Here is a 23,084-nt window from a genome sequence, read left to right on the forward strand (position 1 = left end):
CCTTCGCTACTCATGGTATTGCTTATGTAAAAGCTTATGTAAAAAATTGTCAATCTAACAGGCCAGTGAACAATAAGCTGGTACACAGCTTCAGAGGAAGAAAACCTTCCTCAGTAGAGGAAAAGTAATTCTGGAAGAAAGGTGAAGATACAGGGTTTGTTGCTGCCTCCATACTCAGAAGAAAACTCCCTTCCTGCCTACTTAAATAACAGCAACAAGCACACATAAACAACAAGAATACAAAGCATTTAAAATGAGTTGGGAAGTGCCAAACACTGCATGCAAGGTACTAAGAGACTACAGCCTCTGCTGAAATAATTTGCAGGCACTTGGGATGACGCCCCTGGTTGTGCACTGCCAGCTGTTACACAACACATTCCTGGAATGAGATCAGCGTAAATGAGCAAGGCTATGTTTAGTGTGGGACATAATGGGTTATGAATCAGGAGCACTGAAGACAAGCTGGTCTCTTTTTTTAAAAAAAAGACATGTTTCCAACATGTATTAAAGACACCCGTAAAACAGTGACTGCAACTTTGAAAATATCACTGCAACCATTTATTCCACTTAACATACCACCTGTATGACAGAAAACAAAAATATGTGAATACAAATGGAAAGTAAAATTCCACCACAGTTAAATATACCACACAGAGAGACCTTTTCATACAACATTATCAGTCAAAATAAAAAATGTCAGAAAACATAACGTCAGTGAAATCTACTAATAAAATTAAATTTCGTCAAGGCTACAGCCAGAGGAGACAGCAATAAAATCTTGGTAAACAACCTTACACTGTGTTTTAGAAAAATATCAGAGGAAGAAAATCTAGCACCATTTTTTATTTTTATTTCAATCCTCACTATTTTACTCTAATAGAGCTCTTTTTGCAATTAACTGGAGAATCAAATTAAGAGGGTTAGTCATCTAACTACCTAGGAGGCAGGTGCAATCAAGCGAGTAGGTGACTAAATCCCAAAATATGGCTTTGCAATTAAACAGCAAAAATAAATTTGTGCTTACAAAATTATAGGTCATCTTTAAAAAACAACCCCTTAGGGTAAGAAGAAGGAAAAAAAAAAAAAAAAAGAAAAAAAGAGAGTTCCTTATACTTTCTCTGAGATTTGCAAAGCAACTGATCCTTGTACTGCAGCACCCAAGGGCTTTTCTGTTAGAATGAAATTTTCTGTTAGAATGAAAAAAAGAAAATAATTTTAAATGAAAGGGACTTGTAGGAGTTTCATCAGTAACAGTTATGCTTTTAATCTCCCATATAGCTCTTTAATTAGACAGATCTGATCCAAGTGAGCCAAATTAATCGACAAATTTGATTAAACCAAAACTCTAATTGAGGCTTCCCTGTTCTGTGGATCAAGTTATTAAATTATTTTGGACTACACCAGCACGGATCTAATGTGCTCTTCTTTAAAGCCATCAGGTTTATAAAGCCATGATATCTGGTTGTTTTTTTTCTTCAGAAGCCTGTGGACAAATTCAAACACATGAAGCCATCACACCTGAACAATGTGAAGTGGAAGTAGAGCAAAGAGCCCCTCTCTCTGTAACTACCCCCACATTTCTGTTGAATCAAAACTATGAAGTTTCATGGTGGAGCCAATTATCAAGTCAATTTGGTTGCTTTTTCCTTTCTGGGTCTTTTCCTGATGCAGGTCTTTAAAATTCTGCCCCTGTTAAGCCTGTGAATCAGTGAATTTACAGCACTCCTTACAATAACAGAAGATGGGCAAAAAGAAGCACAGACAAGAGATACAGTTTTTTATGAAGAGAGGAAAATTTATTTTTCACATATTGATTTATACAGAAGAACACTTTAAAAAAATCAGGGTTTGTCCTACACTTCATTTAAAAAAATAGTTTTATATACTTCACTAAAACATAATGGAGAACCACAAATTCATGGTACATTGCATTAGAACAATAATGAATGCTGCAATTCAAAACAGTTACAATAAAACACTTTAAGAGCACAGCTCTGTAGTAGCAGTGAAGTGCTTTAGCCTCAAAATACTTCTACATTTAAACCAAAAAGTAGAGATAAATATTTACTGGAGAAACTAAAAAGATCAGAACTAGCTCGGGCCTCGGTTCTGCAAATCACCTATCTATGAATAGCACCACTGCTTTATACACTAACTTATTGTCATACCTTTATGAACAGGGCCCAAAACAAGCAAAGATTTTTGCTACAACATTCGAATATTACATCTGTAATATTAAAAACATATAAACAAATGGTGAAACTGGAAGTGACTATAAATATATAGTTGACCCTAAAAGTTATTATAATGAATTTAGAAGGCTTTTTTTTTTTCTTTTTTTACACTAATTCTCTTTTTTTATCTTGCAGAACTAGATGAGAGAATATAAAATTAAACAAAATTTCAAATCAGTTAAGAAAAAAGTGAGGGAAAAGATATTCATCCCTTGTACAACATTCCTCTGAGAAAAGGTTTTGCTTGTCAGACCAGCAATGCTTAAAGGGAGAGTGGCCTCAAAGAAGCACTTTTTCCCAGGACAATTTCTGTCTAAAGGAAATGTCTTTGAATCAGAGGGGTTTGGATGCATAAACTTAATAAGGTACAGCTGTATTTTTCCTTTTGCCATAGAAGTAAGTTTAAATGAGACTGAGAAAAGTACAGTTAATAGTCTAAAGACGCAGCAAGGATAAGAAAAGTGGTTATGGCAAACACTTTTAGACTGACCTTATGTACAGAGGAAGTTTTCACATAAAGGATAAAGGTGGTCAAGTCAAATCAAAGTTCAAGCTGGTCAGAAAAACAATAACCTTTTAAAGGAATCTAGTATGAAAAAAAATGTGTTTTCTAATAAGAACCCTTGAAAAAATCCCAACCACATGAAAATCTAATTGTCTGTTTGGCAAGTATTGAGCAAGCCATTCTTTCTTAAACAGTACACAGATCTTGAAGTGTGCTGAGCATGTTATTAAAGGTTCACTTCATTGATGGATAAGTGTAAACTGACTGCAAAATTTTGCACCTGAGCAATAAAGAAATTTCAAAATTATATTGAGACTTTCAAAACTTCCTGTGATATTTGACTACAGTTAAACTCTCAGACTAGAAGAATTCTAAAATTTCATCATCTTCTGATTACTACTATTTATGGATTTATAGAAAGGTTTGCAAATCTAAAAGACTACACAGCACATAACCTAGCTAACTTTTATTCTGCTTATATGAAAGATGCACCCACTGAATGGCAAATGTAATTGTGAAGACCAACTTAACCAGACATGCACAAAACAGAATGAAAATCTGATCAATTTTGCAAAGTCTGTTTCATTGCCTTACAAGGGAGTAGTCCTGGACAGTAGTAAAAGGTAAACTAAACCAGTATCCAAGACAGTCAGAAGTAAATTTTTGTCAAAAAGGCATACTTGCGGTTTTACAAAAGTTGATCATGGATCGTACTGCAGGTATCTCTCAGGTACCTAAAAATTCAGCTTATGTTTCATTCCACTGACAAAGACACATTTGGCCAGTTCTTCACACAGTAAGATAGCCCTTATCTATCTGTGGCTTTGAACATCTGGGATAAGGATGTTCAAATTTTTTTAAACTCATATTGATCTCAATTTCCACACAAAATCAACTAATAACAGTATAAAGCAGGGATAAATGCACTAAGAAAAATTCCTTTAAGTTGTATATCACAATGTAGCAACATTTCCTATTCCAAGTCGGGGGGGAAAGCTGTAGGTATGTAGGTAAGAAGAGGGAGATGAGAGATTAAAAAATACTTTTCAATTTTTACTTGAATGTGGGAATACACTTAAATACAATCAATATCTCAATGATCCATAACAGGAACTACTCAGGAGAAAACAGAAACAGAAGGACAAAATATTCTAGGTGAAAACAATTCCAATTGCCATATGAAAATACTTCATTGAAAGCTTAAATACCATATACAGAATTTGAATATTTTATAATCAAAAACCTTCTACTGAAACGCTTTATTCAAATACGGGTAAAAAACTGAATAGCATGTTCAGTTAATTCTGTTGCCATTATCAGTGACATATACTGGATGCATCTACATTACAACTTCAATTTGGAACAGAAGTGAGCTTTTGAAGTCATCCCCACTTTCTGTACTGTGGTCCATATATCACAGAACTAAAAGAATACAGATGAGAGTCCTTTTAAATGGAGCACTGCTAGAAAATGTACTCCAACCACTAATGGAGTCCACTGGACCAGATTAGAGAGAGTCGGAAGTGAAACACCCTGAAATACAGATAGCGTGAACATCAAGCTCTCCACACAAACTGTTTCCTTCCACAAATGTTGAGCGGTTTTTGCCCTGCACTGCTCAGCACAGCCATTACAATCACTTTTTAGACCACAAATTATACCTACTGTCACATGCACGTGCTTTTAAGTACTGCAGTGTAAACTGTACAAACTGCACTGGACCTGTTACTCATTTCTGCTCTTTGGAATCTGAACTTAAGAGCTCTTGGTCTCCTCAGGCCCAGGAAGACAGATAACCTGCTGATGCTACACTTCTACAAACGTAGTCAAAGAGCATAAACAATAATCATTCCAAAATAAGCAATGGCACTCTTCCAACCCTCATCATTTAACTTTCTAGGACTGACACAAACACTTTTGCAGCTGCACAGAGAAGTGGCTGACAGAATTGCTTGAGGTGGGACTAGCAAAATGTGCAAGCATGGCATGAGAAGTTCCAAAGCAAAGGCACTGTCAGACATGAATTCCTGAACCTAGAAGAGCTGCCCCCAATGCCATGTGGCTCCCTGCACAGCATTCAGACACCAGGGTAAGCACCAAAACAATCCATGGAAAGATATAAGTAGATATGGGTATCTTCACTAGTTCTTTAGAGGAAACAGTTTTCTTCACTAACTATTCAGAAGCTGCTAATGTAGGTGGAATGAATGATGACATTTGAACCTAAGCTCAGCTGGTGTTTTCATATATTGAAAGAATTTCTTAGGGGCCCAAAGTGACTAGTCAAAATATAGCTCTTTGTGCTTGATGCAAAGTGCATTTCATTTAAAAGACAACCTATCAGTGGTATGAATGATCTTGAATATATTGGTGTTACAATAGCAATACTCAAAATAATTTAAGAGACTATTATGCCATCTACTTTTGCTATACTGAATAGTGATGTCAGTGTAACAAAACTCTGACCTATGGATTCACTGGAGACAGTAGAAACTTATATTTTTGTCTTTTTAAAATGCTAGGTATCTAGTAGGTTTGACCTTTGGAGAAGGCAAAAGTCTGCTTCTTTCCAAATCTAATAGATTAAGTAAATAACCTGAATATTTGGATAAACATTCCAATTAAATATGAGTAGCTCTACATAAGTCTTATACAGATCCTGATGCTGAATTCAAAACTACACAGGCACAAACCTTCAAATAATAAATTATACCTAAAATAACTCAGAAGTTCATTCCAGAAGAGATTTAAAATGCTCATAATTTAGTAAGACGTTTTTGTTTAAAGTTTTAATGAATGAAATATAAGATACTGGCAGCTTTGCCTCATTCCACTGCTGTGAGCTCAGTAGAATTTAAGGGACATAAGTAGGGGGTCACGTATTTCAAGTCACATAAGCATAAGAAGTAGGAGTGCCTTACACACATGTTTAGCATTGTTTTCTTTACTTTACCACATGCTTAACAATGCACTTGGCTAAACATACTTTCAGGTTTCAAGTAGTAGTACAGATCTCTGCATATCCTCCAAAGGTGGAAAACTTAATACTTTCCTATTGGCACCCTTTTTGTGTTGGATCAATCTAATCAGTTATACTCAAACAAAACTGTACTACTTGTGTTTGATATTGCATTGCCATTGTTGGTGGTCCTATATTTCCACTCCTGTTAAATGTCCTGCAGGTACTTGGCTACCATTTTTTGCCTTTTCTATTAAATACCTAGTCGTTAACACATCATTTAAAACCATGGCAATGATATGGGACAGCATGGAAGAAATAAAGAGCAGAATACCAAATTTGTAATGTAGTTCTGTCTTAACACACTTTCCTGAACAGGAGTGTAGGGGAGCACACACTTAAAAGATATTTTTCTCCATTTTGTTATTAAAATTAAAATTTTAACTGAATTGTTCCTTAGGTTTTGAAAAATATTTCCATATAATATTGTTACCCCTCACTGGCCCAAGATAAACCAAGAGTTGCTGTCAGGCATTTTTTATACAGGACAAGACTTAAGTAAACTGAAAATGGATTCAGAGATTGTTCAGTCTTTAAAAAAACTGGTCTTCATAAATGTTCAATATATTTTATCTCTGTATAAATTTATGATCAAATAATTTTAAATCACCACTATTCAGCACACTGACCTGTACTAAAGCTCCTTTGATCACAACATGATAGACTGTTTCTCATCTTACCTGAATGCACACTAGCCTAAAACAAAATTAATATGCCCAACCTTAGCTGGCAAGAGAAAATATTTGAGTCTATGCCAAAATGACTTGTCCAGTGCCAATGTTTATATCATCAGAATACCTGACAAATCAGCTTGCTTATCAGTGTCCCAGAACCAGAAATATGCTGCCATTTCAGCAAAGGTGAAGCTATTACCAAGACATTCCCTTTTCTATTGACTGTAAATCTATGCTGCCAATCAAAGCAAATTTTTTACAAATTTCTCAAATTCATCTCAACATGAGGCAAATTTCCTCTTGCCAGAACAACTCAAAAATAATGATTCCAGCTTCTACTGGAATGGCAGGTGGAAAGAGGTGTCATATGACAGGGCAAATGGATATGAACAGATAGGAAAGATGGATATTTTTCTGGGAGAAAAAAGGTTCACAAAACAAAGGAATGTCTATACAGAAATTCTTATGGAAAGTTTTGTCAGTTATTTTGTATCTGTACAAAGAGAGAAGATCTCTTGGGATCTCTATCATGATGAGCCTGTTAATTCTACTTCAAGTAGTGCCTGCCAAGAATAGTCTCCCCTGAAACTCTTACTTATGAAAAAATCAGGCAACAAGCATTGCTTAATGTATATTGCAGATTATAAAACTCATCCCATTTGCTGTAAAAATAGAGAACAAAGTACATCACCATGGATATGCAGTATGGACAATAATACATATAAAGCAAAATCACATTCCAAAAACCTAAAATGGCTTTAAAAACCTACCTCAGAAACTCAAATCCAGCTTCTATTTTTCTGTGCAAGTAGATAATGATGAGAAGACAAGTATGAAAGACCTGCTTTTCAAGAGTTAACAGAATATTTCACTGGGAGTTAAAAGCCCCCTCCACCTTCTTTTGGGATATAAGAACAAAGTATGTCTCACAGCTGCTACTCTGAAAATTAGAAACATTAGCATTCAGGTTGCTTTTTGCAACTAAAAGAACAAACAAACAAAACTTTATAGGCTATTTCTCCCACGATTACAGGGCACTCAACAGGTAACCCCTGAAAGATGACAACTTTGAGAAGTACTGAAACCACAGATAATTCCAAGACCAAATAACTGTTGAAAAAAAAACATTCGTGTTTGAAATAGTGATTTAGGTAGATGATTTTGAGAATTAGAAAATTGCTTACAATACCTTATTTATCTCATATTAGTTTTTAAATTCCTATATAAACTTCAGTTGTTACCATCTTTTCCACAAATACTTTCCTACTGTTTTACATAAATAAGTCTGGAAACTCCTTCTGGTTTTCTAGACTGAACTGCATGGATACTTATTATTTCAGTTAGTTAGTTACTTTTTGATTAGTTAATACAATTGTATTATGTATTTTTCTCACCTTTCTTCTGTGATTCTGCAAATAACCAAGAATCTCATTTTAAGAGGAAACAAAATCAGCTTCATATACAAACCTGTGAGGTGTGCTTCTGGAATAGTTTGCGGCAACACCTTTGTTGCCTTAGTTGAAGCTGCCTATGTAAATTCCTGTTGGTAATAATTAGTACTCATCCACACTTCCAGAAAAATTCAGGAATGACCCTGGCAGACAATCATTCCCTTGAGAGATAAGAACTGAGAGACAATGCTCAGCTCTGGAAGGAACCCTGAGAGCCATTGACCTAAACTGCATTTGAAAGAATAAATGGATAGTAAATACAGATAAGACAAAATTCAGTTAGGGGAAAACATATTCTAATCACTGAGCAAACTACCAAAATCTTGTATTTATTTCAACTACCTTTCTCTAAATGTAATACAGTAAGTTTTACATGCCACCTATGATTGTTCTTTACAATTCAGGAACACGCAACACACTGAGAAATGGTTACCTAATTCTTCTGAATGAAATCCAGACTACAAAAATCACAGAACTACGGAGCAGCCATCATATCTGGATAGAAAATCAAGCAGTCGTGATCACCTTCACCTTCATAACTACCAATAACTGCTAGAACCTTCAGCACCTCTACTGAATATTACAAACTGAGCATTGAAAAGAATTGAATATTCTCCAGTAAGAAAAATGACTCCAAGTTTGGAGAATAAAAAGAAGAAAGCAGGAGTAGAAGGGGCATCACTTCAAAACAAAGCTGACCAACAGAAAAAAACAGATCTGAAATACAGACCTTAAGGATTATTGCTTAATAAGAAAAGGAATCAGTTTTGGCTAAACAGACTATGTTTTCGAGTTTGTCTTTGCATTAGAGAATACAATATAGGCCATTGGGATAACAGGACAGCAAATATCAAATACTGAGGATCCAGAAAAGAAACTGAAATACAGGCTGTGACACGTGACTTTTAGTCAGTGCATAACTGTCAGAACAGTTCTTCAGAAAGCAAAAGAAATGCAACTTTTTTAGTCCCCTTTATTATTATTACACATTATTATACTGTGTTTATCAAATAGCCTCTCTGAAAAGTCCTATTAACAAACGGAAAAGAAAATAAAAAATTGTATTTAATTTTAGACCATTCCAGATTGATCTCTAGACCATGCTCATACATCTGGAATTCATCCAGAATAAAAACTGTATTTTAGAGAAAATGAACTAACACAGACCTTCAACAGTTTGTTATCCTAAAATTTAGCTGTTAGCTATAAATATTCCAAAAAGTTAAAACTGCTGCTCAAGGGTATTTATGTGTTGGCTTAGCTTCGTGTTCATGATGAAGTCTTGACCTATTCTCCATTTGACAAAACCAAGGAAATGCTAAGGAGAACAGGAAAAGCAGCTGTCCTAATATGACATTTCTTTCAGGCTTACAACCAATTTTACTCCAAGAAGGACCAAGTACAGTTGATATAGAAAGACCAGAGGGCGTTTGCACTTTGCCTACTATACTCCCTTGTGAGTCCAGTGAGACTACATATACTTGGCAGTGCATATGCTTAAAAACTGTGTTGGATTAGGTCCTGTGTCCACAGTTTTAGAGCTGGGAGAAAATTGCCAGGAAAAAGCATAAATGAGTTCTGGCACAATGGACTGTGAACACAAGAATGAAGAGGCTCCCCATCATACACAAACCACCTTCCACAGCATAAAAATAAACCAGTACTTCTAGCACTGGTTCATTAGGGAAGAGAACTCAGAATAACTTTACAATTACATTTAATAAGGCATGGCACACAAAATATCCTATTAGCATTAAGGATTCTTTCCTCAATGCTCCTATTTAAGAGTTTGATTGTGCTTTAGTTACTCTGACAGCATAGGCTAACATAAGGTGGGGCACTTGTGGCTTCCCTATTCCCTTATTCCTTGACCCAGCACACATGCTTCTGCCACTATGAGGTGAATGATTCAGATGGCTGATCAAGTCAAAAGCTAGAAGGCAATCACATTTTATACTTAATTTGACATAGCTATGGCCTGCTGCCACAGGGATGTTCATGCTCCCCTCCCTGCATCATGATGCACATACCAACCTCTCCCACAGCAGAACTAGCAGTTTTGCAGCTGTGAACACAGTCACAGGTCACTAACCCCACAAGACAGCAACCTTTCCTTTTGATGGTCTAACTATACGGATAAAGATTAAGGTTAAAAAAAAACCAGCTTGAACTACATTTTGAAATTTCAATCTGTTCAGCTCCCTAAAGCTGCTTTACCATCTGGTCATTATAAATAGTGCTGGCACCAGTGAATAAAGAAACACTTAGTGGCTGAGAGGATGCGAAGATAAACCCATGGCAACCTCCCCACTCGAGGCTGTAGCTCATTCAGATACAACCAATCTACTTTTGAGTCAGCTACCCCAGGCTCTGCAGAAGTTATCTTTTCAGGCATGTTTTGCAACAGGCCTGAGGAACAGTTGCGGTGATTGCTTGTTTAATGCTGTTAGCAGTGCAGTCCAGGGGAAAGCATGCACATGTTTTTAATTACACTTTTCACAATCAAAAGCTTTACTGAATTATTACTACAGTGGAGAGGACTAATACCCATGTGATGTGGTACATTTAATGTATTTTCTACTGTGCTATTGTCTTCTATCCCCTGTGCTTACCTTGCTCTTTTTTCATCTTTCTAACCAGCAATGACAGTGGTTACCAAGCTCAAAGTGAGAAATTGTTAGTACTCATAAACATGAAAATAAATGTAACATTTGCTGGAATATACACAACATAATAAAGGTAGAAAAGAACAAAATTTTTTTGATAAATAGAGCCACAGGAGACCTCTGACTCTGTCTAACTGCATATAATTTTACTATTTCTTACTCCTACCTTTACTATTTAAGGTTTTCTTCAATGGGATTGAGATCACATCAAAATCCAAGTTACAACATTTTGCTAAGGCTATTTTCCAGAAAACAAACTTAACTTCTAACTTCTAAAATAGTATTCTCCAGGGCGTTAAACTGGGGTATTGCACAGTGCTGCACAGACCATCACTCTGTCCATGACACTCAAGGTATTAGATCTGAAGACACCTATGACATCTCTGAGTCAAAACACAATAAAAAAATAATCAGTGATTCAACTCAATTACAAACCAAAAGGTAAGGGACTTCTATAGGGCAAGGGCCCTAAAAATTTTCAAAGACAACTAAATGAAGAGTTCAGGTTTTATTAAGTAGTATCTTATTTGCTAGACAGTAACTACACAGTGAGCTGGAAAGCTATGTATCCTACCAGTGCCACAACATTTTTTGCTCTATTTAGAAACTGAGCAAGCTAAGGAACGACAGGGTTTCTCTTGTGGTTCACCTTGTCTTGTGAGGGAATGTGGGCCATAAAATAACATGACACTAATAAAAGAAATGTGTCTTCATTAAGTGATATCATACATTTGTTTTAGGGGTACCATGAAAGGAATCACACTTAGTTCTAACACCACTCTAAATACCATATCCTGTTCTGATTAACAGAATGGATTTGAAATATCTTTCTATTTTTCCCTTTAAAAGAGAATCAAACTTTGAAAACAAAATCTGCCCTAGGAAACACAGACTATTTTTGCTTCCAGCCTGTGTTTCCAAAATTCTAAACTTAGTCAGCCTTGTGCACTGACCTACTGCTTATTAAACCCTGATGCACAGGTATATACACTAACACAGGCTGGGAAGACACACCTGCTTCATGCACTGCTTTGGGCAGCAGGAGTACATCTGGTTGTATGTTCCAGCAGTTATTAGAAAATTCAGCACTTCCCCAGTTTTTCATTCATTCCTACTTCAGCCTTGTATCCTACTTTTGGAAACATTTCAGTAGGCTTAATACTAAATTGGTGAGGGTGACACTCAACCACAGGAAGACATAATTATTCTAACAGGTGAAATAGCTGAGAAGATACACTGTGGAGTACAATACAAAATAACTCCGAACTAGAATGTGCTTAGCAGAGATGGCTGATAAATATTTGATGAGGCTGACAAAATAACTGCTTATAACTTACCTCGGGGTAAGTTATAGGCACTGCACTGTTGGACCTGTTCATTTTAATAACAAGGGCTACTGCTCTGCTGTTGCTTGTCCCTCTTGTAGAAATCTTCCTAAGCATAATATTTTTTGGTCCCAGGGTAGTAAACATTCCTTAACAAAGTCATCCAATCACCCTCATCAGTGTGGTGAACTTGAATCAGTTCTGGAAGCCTGACTCTTGAATTCTGCCATTACAATTGATCTGCCCCTTGATCAGTAGATATCAGAAGACCTGCATTAACTACAGTCAAAGTGTCAATAACTACTACATTTAATTCTCCAGTGATTAAAGTTAAAAATATGATAGACTCAATATTAGGCACAACATAGTCACATGTGCTGCATCTCACAACCACGCAATGAGAACCAATTCAAGAAGCAAGGAGTTCATGACAGTCCATCAGCTACAATGGTTGTGACAGCACACAGGGATGGGGCCTCATAAGATATTACTTTTAAAAGTAGAATGTGGATTAGGCATATGTTCACTCTGGAAAAGTGAGTGGAGAATTTAAAAACTGTGGAAGAGCTCTTAACATTACAGTATACAAATGTAAAATAAGAATTTTAGTGTCCATTTTAACTAACCAGTATTAAGAACTACAGCCAGGACAAAACATGTACTGCTCCAGCACACCAGAGTGAGAAAAATTTTTATCTACAATAGACTACTGAGATTTAGGGTACAAGCCTCTTTTGAGACATATAAACACCAAGATCACCTACCTGTATAAGCATGGCAATCACATTGCCTCTATATAAAAGCTGTGAGTGGTAGAACTTTGAGGGTGCAGTAGCATTTTGACTATTTCATTTCAATAATTAAGAGGAAAAAAATTATGATTCCAACCCCAGAAATATTTCAATACTATTCACAATATTACTTAACTAAGATGATGTGAACTGGCAATACACATCATCCATATTACCAATATTATCCATTTTGTGACAATTCAAATCTCCAGCAAAACTCCAAAGTGGCTTATAATGGCACTGATAATTTCCACAAAATGACATGGAAAACCTATTTTCAGTTCCAGTAACATTCTCCAACAAAGAGCATGTGGGAATGTGCTCCCTCTTTTGAGGCGTGTCAGCAGGTCTTTAAATGAGAGTCACTGTTTCCATTCAAATCCTTATTTTTCAGGGGGTTGCAGAGTCAGCCCTCAGGGAGAGAGAACTGATCCTAGCAGTTTCAGGTGCTTTCATGCAATCCTGTATCTCAAAAACAGTCCTTTTTTCCTTTTTCTAAAGAACGTTTAAGCCATTAGCTCATAATATGGATGGCTGCCTTCTGGAACGGTGAGGGGAGAAAGGGGTGCAAGACACTAAAATTACTTCTAAAAGAAGATATTTTGGAAAATAACCTCTAACACCTCCACAATGTCATTTTTTTTCCAGCAAACAGTTCCTAAAGATCTAGAGCTAATCTCCATTTGGTGGCCAATGTTGACAAGCTATTAAGTGAGTCTTGGCATTTTGTATAACCTGGAAAAAAAGACCTGGAAAACCATTTTAAAGGCTCATCCTGGAATTGACAAATAACTAATACTCATCTGATATATCAAACAATTACAAAAATATTAACTTCAGGGTTCGAAACAAGGTAGTGAAACAGTTTTTGGATAAAAGTAACTCTTACCCTTAAATGTAATCTGACTTATATATAATATGTAAGTCATACAATTCCAAGTTTCTGCATCAGAAAAACTCCTCCTTGAAGTATTCAATAAGTTTTTGGGATTTCCTGAAATTTGCAGAACTGGTTTTCAGCAGTAGAGGAGATCTTAAAGTGGAGTGCTTGGTTCTGTTTTGTGCTATTGAATGCCTCCGATTTAATTACCTCTTTTATACAAAGATGGATGGCAGAAGCCAGAAGTGTCTGTCTGCCAACTGTGTTGTTCAGGCTATCAAAACCTGAGCAGAATTCAATATGCCTGGCAGCATCAAAATTCTTCTTGGCTTGGAATTTTGAGCAGGCATTCAAATAATATATTGATGAGCGTCTCTGTCCTTTTATTCTCTCTTTTTTTTCTCTTAAATAATAACACCTCATTAGAAATAAGAACAGCATAAAATGTTTATAGTGCTCAAAGACTGACATGTACATATAGGAACCATTAATATCTAACGCAAATAAATACAAAGAGTCAACAGCAGAATGTAAATTTTACAGATACTATTCTATAATGTCAAGAAAGTAGCACAGATACCTGTGTACTATCTCACAAACCAACAAAGATCTGACAAAAGAAGTGAAGCCAGAAGTAATGCACTAATCCAAAGAAAGCATAAAATTCAAAGCTATCCATGTTCTGTACAAAAATTATGATTTTTCCAGTTAAACAAAAAAACTAGGTACAAAGGTTTGTGTTGCAGAACTGGAGAGACAGTAATAAATTAGGTAGATAAGCATACGTGTTGAGAAACAAGTTTTACTCAGTATTCAGTAAAAAGACTTCACCTGAGCTAAAGAAAGCAGTAGCCAGCAGTTCAAATCCATAAGAAAAAACACAGAATCCTGGGCATGTTTGTAGTGTGCACTTTAAATGGCAACACTTGATGCAGTGGAGGAAATAACTGGTGTGAGGAAACAAAAGCAACACAAGAAGTCTTATAAACACTCAGAAGGAAAATGGGGTATTAATCTGCACCAACACATATGAAAAGTAGGCAGCAGCAAATAACAGAGAAGTCTGACTAGTTTCTTTCCTGCCCATCTTTACTTGCAGAAGACAAGTGCGTGAATGAATCCTAATGACAATCATCTATTTAAGCTCATAGTTATGCAGGAAAACTGCCAAGAAAATATGAAAACCAACATTTAGTCACAGAAGAAAAGCTTTTAAACTTCTGGTTCTTTTGGGTTTTTTTTATTATTTCTTCCACTGTGCTACAATTCCCCTTTCTTGCCTACAAAACCTAATGATAATTCCTAAAAATGTGTTTAGATTTTATTTTTGGGTTTGTTTCATATTTAGCATGCCCTCTCTTCTCAACCTATCTTTTATGTGTTCCTTACTTTCCATTATCCATCAGGATTTCTCATGTTCAGGTCTTGTTAAAAATAAGGAAAGGCTTTTTGATAGATTCCAGAAAGCTTTGAATATGGCCATGAATATGTTGTTATGCCTTGTATCACTCTTTTCTGCTCCCTAACTGCAGCAATAGCAACCTTTTGCTAATAATTTTAAGGATGACTTTGAATTCTCTCTTCATTAAAAACAGAACACTTTACACAAACAATTCTTTCTATTAAAGCCACCAAATTTGAAGGAAAAGGGTCAGGCTGTCCCTACCATGACTTGTTCATTTCCCTACCTCTTTTCTGTGATGTCACAGCAAATTCTGAGACAACCCACAAAGTAGAGTGTAAGGTAGTCCTCAGTTCTTTGTTGCATTGACAGTCATGAAACAAAGAAATTAATCAGAGACTTTTTTAACCTCTGAATGAAAACATTTTGTAAAACACTATAACTGGTATATATAGTGTTTTGTAAAACGCTACAACTGGTTTGCTGGTATGGGGCAAACAAGATTGATCTCTTTACTCACTGCAGTTGGCAATACACATTATAAGACAGTACAATCTGCAAATAATAGAACATATACAAGACTTGCTGTGTTCTCATGTGCTATATTACATTTCAGAGGAGATGTATATACAAGCTCCTGCTAAAAGAGAAACTATACTTCATTTGGTATTGACTTAATGAAGGAATTCTCACATTAATCTCTTAAGCTGTACTACTCTTTAGAAAAACAGACTCTGTGGAAAAGAAAACCTCCATAAATCTCTTCAACCCTCTCCAGAAAAATAGGCTTTTTGTAGCCCAGTGATTTTCTTTGCACCTTTTCTTGTGGAAACAATTAGCTTAGCAATTTTGAAGTATTAGGTGGGCCCAGCTGCAGGCTCCTGGTATCTTTCCTATTGCATAGCAATGTCCATACAGAAAGAAAGAAGGATCTAGTCTCATAATACCTCAATACACCAATGGGAAATACCTAAGTGAGCAACTAATGAGGTTAGGTCTGAAGGAGCTTTCACTTACCTGAGGCCATCACAAGTTTACGCATTTTTGACAGATTTGTCTCTAATTTGGCATTCTTTGTTAGCCAATGACCAAACACTGTGTTGCAACTCACTAGTCAAAATGCTTGAAACTGTACTCAAACTGTCAGCATCACAATTACCCCTTCAGATGAGCCCTGTTAACTGGGCCTTCACGATTTTTAAAAAATAAGTCTGTTAAAAACCTCATGCCATGAGTGTAGTAACCAAACTTCAGACAGAAGTTCAGGTTCAAGACTGTAGCCATGAAGAGGCTGTGTCGCAAACAGTACTGATTGATTCAGCTGATTGTTTAGTAAGTTCATTATGGGCATGAAATCCCTCTCTAGACAGTATGGACATTTTTTCAAAATTGTCTTTAGCTTAACTTAAACATTTTCCTTTTATTTAATCTCATGTGCAATAATGTTAGTAGCACAATTGATTTCTGTCCTATTATACTGTCTAACCTGGAAAAGTGAATTGCTTTGTACATTGCAAATACTTTTGCTATAATTGGCAAAAACCTCAGTATTCAAATGATTACTAGTGCAGCAAATTACGATAATTACAATAACAGTAGGCCATCTGCACCTTACTCATGCATGTTGAAAATGTAGGGCAGTTATTAGTCCAATATATAAACAATATATGTCTGAGAGAAAATAGAAATCTTTCACAGACCTGCTTTAGAGTTTTTACAGCAAATTTATGCACCCTTGAAAACAAATTCCAGGATATGCCTTTCTTCATATGTACAGGCAAGAAATAATACTAAGAACAGTTCAGCACAAAAATAAAAAGACAGTGGAGAGCTGGCAGCAATTCATATCCAAAAGCTCTTTACTATCTACTCTTTGTACAAAGCCAAGTGTTTAAGAGTACTCTACTCCTTTCTAAAATCAAATATATGAAACACTATCACAAAATTGCATCCTATATTACATCACTTTTTGATGAGTTACTTAGCAGATGTCATTTGCAGTTTCACACAGTTGTGTATTCATAAGAAAAAATTAAGCACACAGATAAATTTAAATGTGTCCCTGGACCCTTTAAAGGAAAATAGTTTCAATCTTGTCTATTAAAAAGTTTGTGCAAGTAAACATCTTTGTGAGCTGGAACCATGGAATAGTTCCTAAAATTGTCTAGGCTATTAAAAACAGCAATCTTTGATTAGAAGGGTGAAGTGGAAAGATACTCTTAAATGGCACCTACATCATCTACATGAACACTGCCATTCAATACTGGAGAAAAAGTAACAAAATAAATAAAATACACTAAAGACATGCAGCTGTACAGTGTCTGGGTGCAAAAATCTGACTCAGAATATCTTGTTTTACTGGAGTTTATAGCTCAACCTCAGTGTCATCTATGTATAGGTGCCTATTTAATCAAAAATAATAAGCCAGATTCAAACTACAGACAGTTAAAAATCTATTCCAATCATAAATATAAATGCTGACACAGTTTTTGGTCTTAGATGCTTTAAGTATTAAAGTATAGAAGTTTATTTACTTTACTAAATATAATCGTGGAAGATGAGAACTTTGAAATTTAATCTTTAAGCCATCTAAATATTTGCATGACAGCAACATACAAAGAATTTAACTAAAACAGTGGAAGCACAGTAGCAAATCCAAATGCTAAATATTCTGTCTTATAACTGCTTCTCAAATATTTGCATTTAAACAATAAATGTAAATACGGAGCCATACTGCTCTCTCAGGGAGAGACATTATTCTAAATTATCATGGCAAAGTCAGGCAAATATTTCCCTTAAATATTAAAGATTTTTTTTGTTGTTGTTTAGATAGATCATCTACAGAATAGGTTTATGGGATCTTAGGTGAAAAATTCTGCTGGGAAAATCAAGCCTTACAAGTTGTGAAAATTCCAATACCTGCATGTCATGACACTTGACCAATCTGACTCCCAGTGCTGTAAAATCCTGAACAAGTAAGGAAATTGCAATGTAATCAGCACAATGGTTTCACACACACACACACAAAAAAAAAAAAAACAACCAAAAAACAACCAAAACAACCAAGATACATTTTTCAAGCCAAACATTCTTTTATTCATACTAACTTTTAATCTGCTTTTCCATCAATTTAGTGAAGTTAGTCATGATTTAGCAGCATAAAACTCTTTACTCACAAAAAAACAACCAGACCCTTTCTGTGTAAAATAATCAGTAAGAATATTGGTTGGAAAAAAAGGTTTTAGGAAGTTCTCTTTCCTAGTAAGTAGCATGTAGCACAGGGCATACAAGGAGTTCAAAATACTTACTTTAAGGACTATATACTGATAAATGCATATGTTACATCCTTAAGCTCACCACCACAGTTTAATTGCTGTTTTAAGGTAGTTTCCCATATTTCTTAGAGATTTCTCTAAAAAGCCTGCAGGTACAAGAACTTCTTTATACCTCTTTGTGACAAACCATATTATCAATTAATTCCATCACAAATATTATAGCACAAGTGAGAGCTTGAGAAGTGGAGCTCTGCTAAGCTCTGTTAACTGTTACCTTCTAGAACACATGAAAACTTCTCCATTAAATCAAATCACCCAAGGAAATGCAACTCTGGTTAGAAATTCATAATTTGTAAAGAAGAATACAGAACACAGCAGGAAGAGTGCATCAAAAGATAAAGGAACTCCACAGTACCTACACAGAGTCTACAGTCACTACATTCGTACTTTTGACTGCAGTAGAGGTCAGCATTGGTATTATAGCTGAGAGCTCATGGATGAAGGAAAGACATAAGTGAATTTCAAATTACATACAAACTCTCCACTAGGCTTGGGCAGTCTTTATGCAATATATGCTGCTCTGTCCTCCTAACCAAAACAGCAAGAACAAAATTAGCAGGGATTTATCATGCTAACATTATTCCTCCCAATGCAATGCACACAGACTCCATGTCTTGAGATGGTAAGAAATGGAAGAAATCTTTTCCATTCACTGGGACAGAGAATGTTCAAAGGAGTATTTTGTACCTACTCAAAGCAAAAGCCATCTAAAAGAATCTGCTCCTACAACCGCAATAATACCATTAGCTTCTAAATATCATTAATGTGATCCTGTTCTCTACTATGAAATCACAATACACTTGGATTAGAAAAAATAAGAAAAACAACCCAGTGAGAACTATTTCAGCAATTAAAAGAAAACACCATAAGTCTAGTAATTCCCGTTCCAAAGAGACTCTATGATTGGGCTAAAACTACATTCATTCTGTCCTTGCACAGACTTGTAGATGACTAGTAGATGTCATATTCTGGTCTCCTAAGTAACTATTACAAGTAAAGCCAAAAGTCTTGCTCACATGCTTAGCAGCTGCCTGGAAAGTCTCAATATAATACTTTACATGAGATAATTTGCAAGTCTGTGACAAGATGATGCCCTACAGCACTGTTTCTCACAGAACAGTCTTCTAGGTCTCAGTCCCTCATTTCCCTCAGTTCTTTGCATAGCTCATACAACATATTATCATATAATCACAAAACATCCTGAGTTGAAAATGACCCACTAGGTCACTAGGGTCATCAAACAACCAACTCTCAACTTATCATGAGAATCTGTCTTGAACTCCATTAGGAAATGAAGGAAGATATATCAAGAAAAATTACTTTTTGTTCTTTTTTCTCTCTAATTTACTTCACATAGTTGAATTAAATGCAAACGTAAATAAAAAGATACATAAGACACAGAAAATATTCTTTGAGGGCTCTTTGTAATCACCATGGTCTTGCTGCAGTCTGCAGTGCCTGAGCAAGAACTCAGTCCAAAAATATCATGTACAGAAAAACATTGAAAGGCTGTGATTTCATGCCTACTGTTACCTTCAGATTTAAGTAGCTCCCTTGGCTCTTACACTCATAGCAATTAGAATTTCCAGACAGCTTGGTGGCAGATATTCTAGGTGTTCTCTATATTGCAGCACTAACTGGCAGATGGCAGTCAATTCTTACCATGAATGAATTAAACTCCCTCGTATAACACATGGCTGTAAACCCGAAGACTTTTTAAAAGCTTTCAAAGTTTTCATTCTGCCTTTTATAGTTACAAAGCAACAACAGCCAGCTATGTGACGTAAATCTCAATTTATATCATGGGCTAAGACCTACACTAGGATATGCAGGTCCCCATGCTGTTGTTTCTGGAGCTCAGGAATACATTTCTACATTTTTCCACCCATGCTAGTCTTTTCAGTAGCAAGATTATTTAAATATAGGAGAACACTATCTACTGAAGAACAAATATGTGCTTGATCAGAAGACTGGAGCATCAGACAAAGAAATAACCTGCCATATGTTTGTGATTTATTAGTCTAGTTAGTGACTTATTAGTCTAGTTGCCTGAAGTTAGAATTTTATCAGGATCGTATCCTACATCAGAGAGATGACATACTTTCCCATTACCAGGAGGTTACTTAATATAGCCAGACGGCAAAGGTTAAACTACATTTATGTCAATTTTGACAGGACCTCTTCTAATGACCTGAAGTCCATGAGGACCACAGGTAATTAGCACTCTAGAAAAGTCAGAGCTGTAGGTCTTCAGGGGATTTTCAGGTTGTTTTTGTAAGCAGGTACTAATTTTTCAGTTACACTGTGACATTATTACACATTGCTGTATTAGAGATCTTTCTTTCCTGCCCACTATTAAAAATTTGCTAATGTAAATTCTGCTATTGAAGTTAACTATCTATTCTAACTCCCTGCCTGTCTGTGCTACAGTTAGCTGGGCAAACAAGCAGCTGAATGCTTTTTAAACACACAATTGACTGGGTTTTGCAGATGTATAAGGACTTTATTTTTGACTATTGCTGGTTGCAATCTCTAAGCTGCTTTTCTTAACTTTAACACCTATCCATAAAGAAGACTTCTGATTTACAAGCAACGTTCAAATCTACTTTATAATAAATATTATAGGATAAAATCAGACAAGGAGAGGGGAAAAGAAGTGTGAACGTACAACTTAGTAAGCAAAATGTGAAATTGCTATAGTCAAACCCTGAGAATTTACCAGACACTTTATTAAACTGCAAGGCAGTACTTTACAGTGCTGCTTTTAAAATATGTTAACACTATATCACAGTTCCCGGCAGCAAGAAGTCTTTCCAGAAAATGTGTCATCATTGTATGCAGCACATTTTATAGCCAGTATAATTTCATTTTATTATATCCAATAATATTTTTCTGAAATTCTAGGAAGTCTCCCCACAAAAGATAAGTAATGACCATATTTTAATCAGCTGGCACAATGTGTAACCACCATACCACAGGAAAAAAAAGTCCCTTTATTACACCAAAATGCCCTTAGTTTTGTTTTGCCTCTGTGGAAGAGATAATGAATAAAACCTGTGAGAATCTCATTCAAGTATTACGTAGCACAAAACCTTTGAACTGTGAAGTTATTTAATTCCAAGACTGACCTTTACAGTGGAGCCATCCTTGACAGAAGAAGCTGGATAAGCTCAGAATCCTATACATTGTATTATTGTAGCAAGAAAAGCTAGAAATTATGCCAACAAAGGCTGAAATATATGCCATTTTTTTCATATGTCCACAAGCACTCTGAAAAGATGAGTGGTACACCTCTAAGTGAAATAACATAATTTTCCTTTTCTTACCAGGCTTGGATTTCTGCTTTGTGGTCTGCCCGTGACCGGTAAACACTGCTGTGGAGCCCGGTATAACCGTCCTTTCCTCCAGATCAGACTCTGGGATTGTAGCACAGCCACCTAGTTGAAAATGGAAGACACTTAATGTGGGGTTTATGCAACAAAACAAATTCACTGGTGCATAATTAACGAAAAGAGGTGATAAGTCAGCTGACAGGAACATATAAAATTAAATAGTCTTTACTTTCACTTCAAGGAAACATTTCCTAAAGAAAACTATTACCATTGTTTAGAAGGCTGATTATGCTTTAATGAATTCTCTCTACTACTTATGTCATCTTCAAAAAAGTTTGAATTAATTTAGACCACAGAATATGCAAAACTGGTTCCACATAAAACATGGAAAATAATGTGATTTTTATTAAAGATCAGATTACTGGAGCTATTTTTGTAATAAAGTAATTAAGTGTGAATTAAATACCTTTACAAAATCAAAAAACCTTATGAAGATTTGTTAGCTCGCCACAGAGAAAGACATGCTGATTTTTTTGGATGGGCTATTAAATACAGCATTTTTATTAAAGGAAACACAGGGACACATTCACTGTCCAATAACATGCCTTACTCCAGTGATTATAGGATGTATGGTATAACATCTTTGTATGTTTCAATATTGCTTTATGAGCCATTCATTAAACAATACAATTACTCACAGCTTTTTCTTCAAATATGTTTAAATGCCTACATTTAAACTATGAAGAGAGGTATAATCTAGTAGTAGTAGTATTGGCTGGAGTAGCTTGCAGTGGAATAGGTTGATGTACATTTATTTCAGAACAGCTGTGGTCAGGACACTGGAGGATGTGTCACTGTTCCACAGCAAAAAGATGGCCTCACAGTAAGTGCATTGCCAACAATACAGCACACAGCTGAGCTACATCTTTTCCTCACAGCCCTCCCAGGAACACCACTAGCAAGCAAACAAATCCATGTACTCATCTATTGGGCTCTGAAAGCACATGTTTATAAGCAGCACATCAACTCCCAATGGTGTGCACAGACTTTATACCTTTATGCAAGAGTTGTTCTATTGTGAAAAGACATGTTCTACTCCGGGCCCCACAAGAAGTGCATCAAATTTGCAGCAACAAAGGCTATCCTCCCATTACTAAATTAAAAGAGTAAAATTAAAAATAAGGTTGCATTTCTAAGTAGGAGAGTTGCATTTTCCCCAGCAGTTTCAGAAGCACTGGCAAACCAATGCACCATGTCTTGCAGAAATGTACCACCCTGACTAGACAGGGTAAAGCACAGCAGCTCCAGTGAACCCTCCAGTGAAAACACTCAATCCTACCAGATGAAGAATTAATACAGCATCTTTGGCTCCTAAGGAAAAGACACAAGCTGCTCTATCCAAATACACCCTGAGAGAAAGTATAAGTTGCATCACAGGATTTATGTTTGATTTACAGCAAGCAAATTTTG

At 35.8% G+C, this 23,084-nt stretch overlaps 1 protein-coding gene across 8 annotated transcripts in view; it reads right to left on the reverse strand.

Annotated features, from left to right (window-relative positions):
- Positions 1-23,084, reverse strand: part of BBS9 (Bardet-Biedl syndrome 9) — a 282,162-nt gene that overhangs the window by 88,775 nt on the left and 170,303 nt on the right. For 6 of the 8 annotated variants that reach the window (XM_068204038.1, XM_068204045.1, XM_068204028.1 and 3 more), the window contains one exon: positions 21,609-21,719. The exons of 1 other annotated variant lie outside the window; for it this stretch is intronic. In XM_068204038.1, the coding sequence (XP_068060139.1) occupies positions 21,609-21,719 (111 nt within the window). Of the gene's footprint in view, positions 1-17,866; positions 17,915-21,608; positions 21,720-23,084 lie in introns of all 8 variants that reach the window. One more of the 8 variants, XM_068204060.1, reaches the window with a different exon arrangement.

The sequence above is a fragment of the Anomalospiza imberbis genome, chromosome 1, assembly GCF_031753505.1.
Source record: "Anomalospiza imberbis isolate Cuckoo-Finch-1a 21T00152 chromosome 1, ASM3175350v1, whole genome shotgun sequence".
In the NCBI taxonomy this organism is placed as follows: Eukaryota; Metazoa; Chordata; class Aves; order Passeriformes; family Viduidae; genus Anomalospiza; species Anomalospiza imberbis.